Raw genomic sequence first — 10000 nt, 5'->3', positions numbered from 1 at the left:
ACTGGTTCTTTCTGCTTCTGCATGATTGAGATGGCACATTTAAAAACAATTGCATATTTGTGTAATATAGGTCCAGAAGCTACAATGCATGTGTCCTGTGGACATCCGTGGTGTTTTCCAGCTGGATGAGCGGAGGAGAGATGCTGTGATCGCCCTCGGCATCTTCCTGGTGGAGTCTGAGCTGCAGGTACTGGTTTTAACACAGTCACACTCCTCAGCTTCATTGATTAAAGGAATAATTCATCCAAAAATGAAAAATTCCTGTAAATATACCCTCCCTCAGGCCATCCAGGATGTAGTTGAGTTTGTTTCTTCATCAGATTTGGAGAAACAAGTAATCCACACCACTCCAGTCCATCAGTTAACATCTGGAGAAGACAAAAGCTGTGTGTTTGTAAGAAACAAATTAAAGTGTTTTCACTTTAAACTGTTGCTATTGGCTAAAATATGAGTCCATAATCCATAATAATGCTTTCTGTCAAATCAAAATCCACCCACATATTTGTTTTGGCTTGTAAATGGTGCTTGATCTGTGCAGATTTCTCTCCTGATTCAGACCAGATGCTTTTTCACTATAAACAGTGATATGATGGATAGAGGACTTGTATTTTAGTCAGAAGCGACAGTTTGAATTTAAAACGTCCTGATGGATTCATTTCTTACAAACACACACACAGCTTTGGGCTTCACAAGACATTAACTGATGGACTGGAGTGGTGTGGATTACTTGTGGATTATTGTGATGTTTTTATCAGCTGTTTGGACTCTCATTCTGACGGCACCCATTCACTGCAGAGCATCCATTGGTGAGCAAGTGATGCAATGCTAAATTTCTACATATCTGTTCTCTTGAAGAAACAAACTCATCTACATCTTGGATGGCCTGAGGGTGAGAAAAAATTCATTTCCAAAAATTTTCATTTTTGGGTGGACTATTCCTTTAAAGTGAGACGTAGTGGGACATGTTTAATATAGTATTAGTATGGCGTTATATTAATCAAAGTGAATTAATTCATTGTGTTCATGAGCAATGATGGTCTGTAGTCCTGAATTGTATGTTTATGTACTCCTCCAGCATAAGGACACAATTGTCCCGTACTTGTTGGTTTTGCTGAAGGGATTACCCAGGGTGCAATGGATCGAGGAGAGCTCAGAGAGGAAAGGACGAGGTATAAAAATTCTGCCTTTTTATCACATTTCCTCATTTCATTCTCAGTTGTTCCTGATCTTACATGTCTCTCATCCTTGTGTTTTCAGAAACGCTTCCCATTGCGGAGAATTTCTCCTTCTGCTTGGTGACGATGCTCTCAGACGTTGCTCAAATGGACGAGTCCATGCGAATCCAGGTGTGTTCATGATGACTTTGCTTGCTGTGGTTTGCTTTGCTAATCTGAATGAATCTGCTTTTCTATTCTCAACCAGGATCGTTGTCAGAAGTGTGTAGTTCCTTGATTCTGTCAGTGTTTCTCTGATTATTATTTTTAGATTTGCTGTCCTATTGTATTTCAAAAGAGAAGCATAATCTCTCACCACTTAACAAAGGATCACATGTAGAGAAGATAACAAGTTTATTCGTTTCTATTATGTCACTAGCTGAGCGGAATACAACAATACAGTGTCTCTCACAGCTTCATTTTCATTCATGTCACATAAATGATGCCGTGTCTCTACCCTGACTGAGGTCTACAGGGAAAAGAGCAGCACTGATGTATTTAGTTTCCTCTCAAATATCTTTCAGATTTTGGAGGCTGTGATGAACCTCATGCAGGTGCTTCAGGAAATGTGTCAGAACATCGAAGGCCAAGATAAAGGTCAGTAAGGTGCTATACAGAATCTTACTTTATTTTTAGGAGTTCATGTGAAATTCGTAACTTTCATAATGTGAGACAGAGCATTTATTTTATTCATCTGGGTTTGATTAGATCATGAAACATCAGCTGTGATTTATTGGTTAATATTTTATGATTAATAACACAACTGTACAAAAGTTTTACAAAAAAGTCTCTTCTGCTCACCAAGACTGAATTTGTTGATCAAAAATACAGTAAAAACTAATATTGTGAAATATTATTACAATTTAAAATAGCATTTTTTTATTTGAATATATTTATATGAATTCTAATTAATTATTTAATTAATAATAATAATTATCGATAATAAATTGAACAGCATATCAGCATTTTATAATGATTTCTGAAGGATCTTGTGACACTGAAGACGAGTAAAATTCAGCTTTGCATCATTACATTTTAAAATATATTCAAATAGAAAAGAGTTATTTTAAATCACAACAATATTTCATAATATTACTCAGAAAAGAGTTATTTTAAATCACAATAATATTTCATAATATTACTCTTTTTTTTTTTTTAAATCAAATAAATGCAGTCTTGTTGAGCAGAAGAGACTTACAAAAACATTAAAAATTGTAATTAGTCGAAACATTTGACTGGCAGTGTATACAATTCAAATATATAATTATATGATATATATTATAGAATATGTAATTGTTTTTTTTCTTTAGAATAAGCACAATATGACAAGATACATTCATTCAAAATAAATTGAAATGAATAAAGAAATAGTCAATTTTGATTTCACATTGAATTTAAATGTCTTTTGTTGTTATTCAGTGTGGAATAAAAATACTCTCTTCTGATTTTCCTCCCCAGAATACCTGTGTAAATACACTGTGCCCTGTCTGCTCGGCTTGGTGCGAGCGTTTGGCCGCTACAGCAACACAGAGGAGCCGCTGCTGTCTAAACTCTTCCCTCGGGTCAGTCCTCAGCCCTTGGGCACAGGAGACGGGGAGGAAGTGACCCGACGACGATCCTTTAATGATTTCCGCTCCATTCTACCCAGCTCGCTCCTCACCGTCTGCCAGAGCGACACTTTACGCCATAAAACCAGCAGCATTTCCAGCATCTCGCAACAGGTACCTGATGCATTTTCTCCTTCAGCCAGCAGAGGGCGGCCGCATCTTTAAAGGTCCCATGACATGCTGCTTTTTGGATGCTTTTATATAGGCCTAAGTGGTCCCTAGTACTGTATCTGAAGTCTCTTTCCCGAAATTCAGCCTTGGTGCAGAATTTCAGCCACTACGAGCCAGTCCCACAATGAGCTTTCCTTAGGACGTGCCATTTCTGTGTCTGTAGCTTTAAATGCTAATGAGGAGGAGAGAGGCGGGGCAACTGCCATGCTTCGCTCGTTTGCAAGCCATGATGTCTCTCAAGGAAAAAAAAATATTGCGCTCGCCTCGCACGGTAGTAGCTCATTTTCTCATGGGCGGGCCAAATTCTCTGGGCGGGCAAAGCAGAGAAAGGGGAGGTAACCTTTCCCCGTATGACAACATAAAGGGAAGATTCCAGATTGGGCCATCTGAGCTTTCATTTTCTCAAAGGCAAAGCAGGATACCCAGGGCTCGGTTTACACCTATCGCCATTTCTAGCCACTGGGGGACCATAGGCAGGCTAGGGGAACTCATATTAATGTTAAAAAACCTCATAAAGTGAAATTTTCATGCCATGGGACCTTTAAAATGAGAGTGCAGTGATCAGAAGTACAGGGTTTCTGTGCAATTTAAAAAGTCTTAATTTGCCCATCCACAAATTGAGACCTAAAATGTCTTAAACCAGAGCAGAAAGTCGTAATTTCATGAAGTCATGGTATTAAATGTTGCATGCACTGAACAAAAATGTATGTTTTCCTCCGTATTCTTGTCTTGTTTTACAGTACAAACATTCATAAATAAAGATAAAAAGTGAAGATATGAAGTCTCGTTTTCTGAGAAATTAAAAAATTGAGTTTATGCTTAAAACAAGAACAAGTATCTGTCAGTGAGGCCAAAAAATAAACTTGCTTCCCCTTTGATAAGGGATTTTTTTCTGACCCCACTGGCAGATATTTGTTCTAGTTTTAATCATAAACTCACTTCATTTTGATGAATTTTTTTGTGTCCCCTTCTATTTATTGCTTAAATTGTGTTTACTTGATCTTTAAAAGGTCCTAAAAAGTCTTACAGACACCCATGTCAGCCAGTGTCCTGTGATTAAAAACATGAAAAAAATACTCTAGAGTATCACAAACATACTTTTGATAGGAAATGTTTTTATGAGAAGAATAGTATTTATAAAAAATAATGTAAGTTCTTTGAAGCAGTTGTTATTTAAAACACATAACCAATATACAAACACACACACACACACACACACACACACACGTGAGATCACAATACAAAAAAATATAACATCATATAAAGTACTAGATTATATGATTTAGCATTTGTTGAAATTGTGATTTTGTTAATAATGATCTCTTTTTGTTTTCTAGGCCAGTCCAGAACGTGCTGGACTTCCTCCGAGTTCTCCTTCTGACCCTTCTGCTCCTTATTTTGAAGGTAATTTTAAATTTTATGATTAATAACACAACTGTACAAAAGTTTTTGAGAGAAGTCTCTTCTGCTCACCAAGACTGCATTTGTTGATCAAAAATACAGTAAAAACAATAATATTGTGAAATATTATTACAATTTAAAATAGCATTTGTTATTTGAATATATTTATATTAATTATAATGAATTATTTAATTAATAATAATAATTATCAATAATAATTGATAATAAATTGAACAGCATATCAGCATATAATAATGATTTCTGAAGGATCTTGTGACACTGAAGACTGGAGTAAAATTCAGCTTTGCATCACAGGTATAAATTACATTTTAAAATATATTCAAATAGAAAAGAGTTATTTTAAATCACAATAATATTTCATAATATTACTTTTTTTTTTAATCAAATAAATGCAGTCTTATTGAGCAGAAGAGACTTTCAAAAACATACAAAATTGTAATTAGTCGAAACATTTGACTGGTAGTGTATACAATTAAAATATATAATTATATAATATATATTATAGACTATGTAATTGTTTTATTTTGAAGGTCATTTTAAAAAGAATCTAGTTTTTACTATTAGTTTTGCCTACTTAGACAGTATTTTTAGTGCGGATGACATGTTTGGACAAGCCTTTGATGCCCAGAAATGCTGTCTAGGTTTGCTGGGTATTAACGTGGTTTTGTTTTTGTGTTCCAGCTGGCTCGTATCTGCCGGATGGCAGCGCTGTGGACCCCGACTACTACTTCTCCACCATAAGCTCCAGTTTCTCCGTCTCACCGCTCTTCACGGGCAGCAACAGTAAAGGGTTTGATGCACCACTGGATTTACTGACACAGCTTCTGCAAATGGTCAGTGTCTGTAATGCTTTTAGCTGCTGTAGTATATTATGTGATATATTTTTGTTCACTCTTTTAACATTTTAGTTTTTCCCGTGTCGGATAGGTCGAGCAGTTTGTGTCAGAATCCTTTATGAAGACACTGGATCAGACTATGGTTGAAGTCCTGGAGGTATCTGCTTTGATTTGGATGCTTCTGCTTTGTTCTGATCAAAAGAGAATCTGCTGATTTCGGGACATTTGCTTTCTCTGTTACAGGTCAATGCTTCAGTGAATCTGTACTACAAGACATTCAGTGATCCGCTGTATGTGGCCATCTTTAAAATGCTGAGGGACACTTTATACTACATGAAAGGTAAATTGTAAATAGTATGTAATGTATACATTTAATTTTTAAAACATTTAAAAAGTGTTCTTTTAAGCAGTTAAATTAATTTAAGCTGTTAAATCATTTAACTTAATTATATATACATGTGAGATAAAAAAAAAACGAAAATTTGACTGATACCTAGAGATAAATTAAATTACAATTTATTACAAATAAAAAATCTAATATGTTTTGTTTTATTATTATTATTGTAATTAATCTATTTTTATTAAAATAAATCACAAAATAAAATAAAATTACAATTTATTGCAAATAAAATCAAATAATATTTTTTTTCCTATTGTTATTCATATTTATTATTGTTGATAGTACTATGATATCACTATCTGTTATATTTGTTATCTATTATAAAAATATGTATTTAAATGTAATTAATTTGTTATTTATATTTATAATATTTATATTTATGATCCATTATATAAATATATCCGTTATGGTTATTATATATATATATATTACACAAATAAATAAAATTACAATTTATTAATAAATTAAAAATCTAATATTTTTTTGCTATTATTGTTATTATTAATCTACTATGTTTATAATAAATCACAATTTTAAATAAAATTATATAATTTATTACAAATAAAACCAAATACTTGTTGTTTACTTATTATTATTATTAATATTAATAATAATAATAATTTTATCATTCTTAATCTATTATATGTATTATTATAACAATTAATGAGAAATAAATACAACAATAAATTGTCATATAAACTAAAACTAAAATGTATTAAAAAAAAATTATATAATATTTTTGTGCTATTATCCTTATGATTGATCAATTATATTTAATATTATAACAGCAAATAAATAAAATCAAATTACAGTTTATTACAAATAAAATCAAAATATTTAAATGTATAGTAGAAAAGGGATTTAAATGTTTAGATAACTGGAATAGAACGTTTAGGGAAAATAGATAAAAAGAAAAAAGAAAATATATTTTTCTATATATTAGCCAAATCAGGTTAAGCCACTGAATTTCACACAAATATTCAACATACCTGAGACTTACGGCTGTCAATAACTGTAAAGGTTTAAGTATTTCTTGCTGCTGTTAGTGTTTATGTGATTGTTTATGTGCGCAGACCTGCAGGTGTCGTTCGTGAAGGAGGTCCATGATTTTGTTCTGGAGCAGTTCAGCAGCAGTCAGTCTGAGCTGCAGAGGATCCTGCATGACGTGGAGTATCTGCACAGCGAGCTGAACCCGCTCAAACTGCGCTGCCAGGCCAACGCTGCCTGCGTGGACCTCATGGTGTGGGCCGTCACGGAGGAGCAGGGTGAGACTGAGAGAGGATTCTGGTATTACGTGTCTCATGTATGTGCCATGTGACTTCTCTAACTGTTCATTTATCGGGTTGTTTCGGCCAGGTGCGGAAAACCTCTGCACAAAACTCTCCGAGAAGCTGCAGTCCAAGACGTCCAGTAAGGTCATCATTGCTCACATGCCTCTGCTCATCTGCTGCTTACAGGTGCGTCCTGAGTTCTGACCCTCTCACAGTGCACTGAAATGGTTCATTTTGAGCATTTAGAGGTAAAATACAACATTTACGATGTTTCACGAAACAGGGTCTCGGACGGCTGTGTGAGCGTTTCCCTGTGGTGGCTCATTCAGTCACCATGTCTCTAAGAGATTTCCTAGTGGTCCCTTCACCTGTACTAGTGAAGCTCTACAAGTACCACAGTCAATACAACACAGGTGAGAACCTCCCCTTGATAGCTTTGATATCTAGATCTATGCTGCTTGTATCACCGTATATCAAAACACAGAACAGTTCACCCAAAAATGTATATTTCTGAATATTTACTCATGCTTAGGCCATCCAAGATGTAGATGAGTTTGTTTCTTCATCAGATTTGGAGAAATGTAGCATTGCATCACTTGCTCAGCAATGGATCCTCTGCAGTGAATGGGTGCCGTCAGAATGAGAGTCCAAACAGCTGATAAACACATCACAATAATCCACAAGTAATCCACACCACTCCAGTCCATCAATTCATGTCTGGTGAAGCCAAAAGCTGTGTGTTTGTAAGAAACAAATCTATCATTACGGCTTTTTAACGTTAAACTGTTACTTCCAGCTAAAATATGACCCCATAATCCATAATAACGCTTCCTCCAGTGGAAAAAGTCCATTCTCTGTTGTTCTCTTACAACAAAATCCAACAAAATATGACTGTTTCGCTTGTAAACGGTGTTTGATCTGTGCAGATTTCTCTCCTGATTCACACGAGACAATTTTTTCAATTGAGAAAGCAATATTATGGATTATGTATTTACGTATTTTAGCCGGAAGCAATAGTTTGTAGTTAAAAACATCTTGATGGATTTGTTTCTTACAAACATGCAGCTTTTGGCTTCACAAGACATTAACTGATGGACTGGAGTGGTGTGGATTACTTGTGGATTATTGTGATGTTTTTATCAGCTGTTTGGACTCTCATTCTGACGGCACCCATTCACTGCAGAGGATCCACTGGTGAGCAAGTGACGCAATGCTACATTTCTCCAAATCTGATGAAGAAACAAACTCATCTACATCTTGGATGGCTTGAGAATGAGTACATTTTCTGCAGTTTTTCATTTTTGGGTGAACTTTTACTTTAAGAAGTAAAAACATTTGAATCAGGGCGAGTAGTTCAACTCCATTTCCCTCTAAGCAGGAACAGGAGAGATCAAGATCAATGTGACCAATGAACATTCCCAGTCCACCTTCAGTTCTCACTCCAGTAAGAAGAGCCAGCCGTCCATGTATGAGCAGCTCCGAGACATTTCCATTGACAATATATGCAGGTAAACCTCATTTATGCGGGTGGAAAAGTTTTCAGGTGAATGTTCCTATGCATAATTTTCATAATATCTGTCCTGTACAGTATGTGAGCTTAGAAGTTGTGCGTTCCAATTCATAGTATGTTAAAAGTATGTCTTGAGCAGCAAACCAGCATATTAGAATGATTTCTGAAGGATCATGTGACACTGAAGAATGATACTGGAAATTCAGCTTTGCATTACAGATATACATTTCATTTTAAATTCTATTCGCATAGAAAATAGTTATTTTAAATTGTAATAATATTTCACAATATTGCTGTTTTTACTGTATTTTTGATCAAATAAATGCAGCCTTGGTGAGCAAAAAAGTCTTATTTCAGAAACATTAAGAAATCTTACCGACCCAAAACTCTCATCATGGCAGTAAATATTTCAAGGACTTAGTAGAAGTATGTGAACTGGGATTCAGACTATAACTTGTACTTTGACAGTCTATAGTATGACTTTGCAGTTTTTCATATAGTTAACCACAGTTCTAAGTTACTAGTCATTAATAAGTATTTTTTTATTTTATTTTTTGTTGTTGTTGTTCCAGGTGTTTAAAAGCAGGGTTGTGCATGGACTCAGTCATCGTTGAGGCTTTCCTCGCCAGTCTTTCCAACCGTCTTTACATCTCGCAGGAAAATGACAAGTATGTTATTGAAATCTGACGATAAATTCCATCTTAATCCAAAATAAATTTTTATTGGTCATTAAATAGTTCAAAGCGTTTCAGTCTTATTCAAGTGGAATTTAAGAAAATTAGACATTCTGTTATTTTTAAAGGAATCTCTAAAATGTTATTTGTGCCCCTCTCCATCAGGGACGCCCACCTCATCCCCGATCACACCATACAAGCATTAGGGCACATCGCCGTGGCTCTGAGAGACACTCCCCGCGTGATGGAGCCCATCCTACAGATCCTGCAGCAGAAGTTCTGCCAGCCGCCGTCCCGGCTCGACGTTCTCATCATAGATCAGCTGGGCTGTATGGTCATCACAGGAAACGTACGCAGCACTTCTGTCTTCTGTTATAGGGATTGTTTTGATCGGCCTGCTGGTGCTAATATCTCCAATCTGTTTGTCTCCCACAGCAATACATTTATCAGGAAGTTTGGAACTTGTTCCAGCAGATTAGTGTGAAGGCCAGCTCGATGGTATACTCCACCAAAGACTACAAGGATCATGGATACAGGTGATTTTTTTTTTGTTTTTTTTGTTTTTGGCCTGACGACTTTTCCCTTCTGCTGATGTTACCAAGGGCATGTGGATGGAGAAGATCATATTAATCCCACTAGATAAAATCAGGTTGTGTCCTTAATTATACTCAATGTTCTGTTTCACTCAGAAATATGTCACATGATCATACACTGTAAAACATTTCCACTTCCACTTAAAAAGTTCAGTTGCTGCCTCAAATATTTAAATATGATCAAATTGGCTGTACAAGTTATTTCAACTTAAATTATATTAAATTGACTTATATCGAGTTAAAACTCATAGAACATAGAAAATTAAGTTGAAATTGGTTATATTAATTTGATTTGATATATA

At 35.1% G+C, this 10000-nt stretch overlaps 1 protein-coding gene across 1 annotated transcript in view; it reads left to right on the top strand.

Annotated features, from left to right (window-relative positions):
* Nucleotides 1-10000, top strand: part of LOC107704152 (phosphatidylinositol 4-kinase alpha-like) — a 38752-nt gene that overhangs the window by 2092 nt on the left and 26660 nt on the right. Inside the window, exons 2-17 of the mRNA XM_016507013.1 lie at nt 71-187; nt 1076-1169; nt 1258-1346; nt 1739-1811; nt 2673-2935; nt 4330-4396; nt 5096-5247; nt 5342-5407; nt 5494-5590; nt 6724-6915; nt 7007-7107; nt 7205-7334; nt 8300-8429; nt 9004-9099; nt 9271-9454; nt 9541-9641. Of these exons, the coding sequence (XP_016362499.1) occupies nt 71-187; nt 1076-1169; nt 1258-1346; nt 1739-1811; nt 2673-2935; nt 4330-4396; nt 5096-5247; nt 5342-5407; nt 5494-5590; nt 6724-6915; nt 7007-7107; nt 7205-7334; nt 8300-8429; nt 9004-9099; nt 9271-9454; nt 9541-9641 (1952 nt within the window). The remainder of the gene's footprint in view (nt 1-70; nt 188-1075; nt 1170-1257; nt 1347-1738; nt 1812-2672; nt 2936-4329; nt 4397-5095; nt 5248-5341; nt 5408-5493; nt 5591-6723; nt 6916-7006; nt 7108-7204; nt 7335-8299; nt 8430-9003; nt 9100-9270; nt 9455-9540; nt 9642-10000) is intronic.

Source organism: Sinocyclocheilus anshuiensis, unplaced genomic scaffold (genome assembly GCF_001515605.1).
Source record: "Sinocyclocheilus anshuiensis isolate Anshui unplaced genomic scaffold, SAMN03320099.WGS_v1.1 scaffold690, whole genome shotgun sequence".
Lineage (NCBI taxonomy): Eukaryota > Metazoa > Chordata > Actinopteri > Cypriniformes > Cyprinidae > Sinocyclocheilus > Sinocyclocheilus anshuiensis.
Note: the sequence above shows the minus strand (reverse complement) of the source record. Positions and strands in the feature narration are given on the sequence as shown.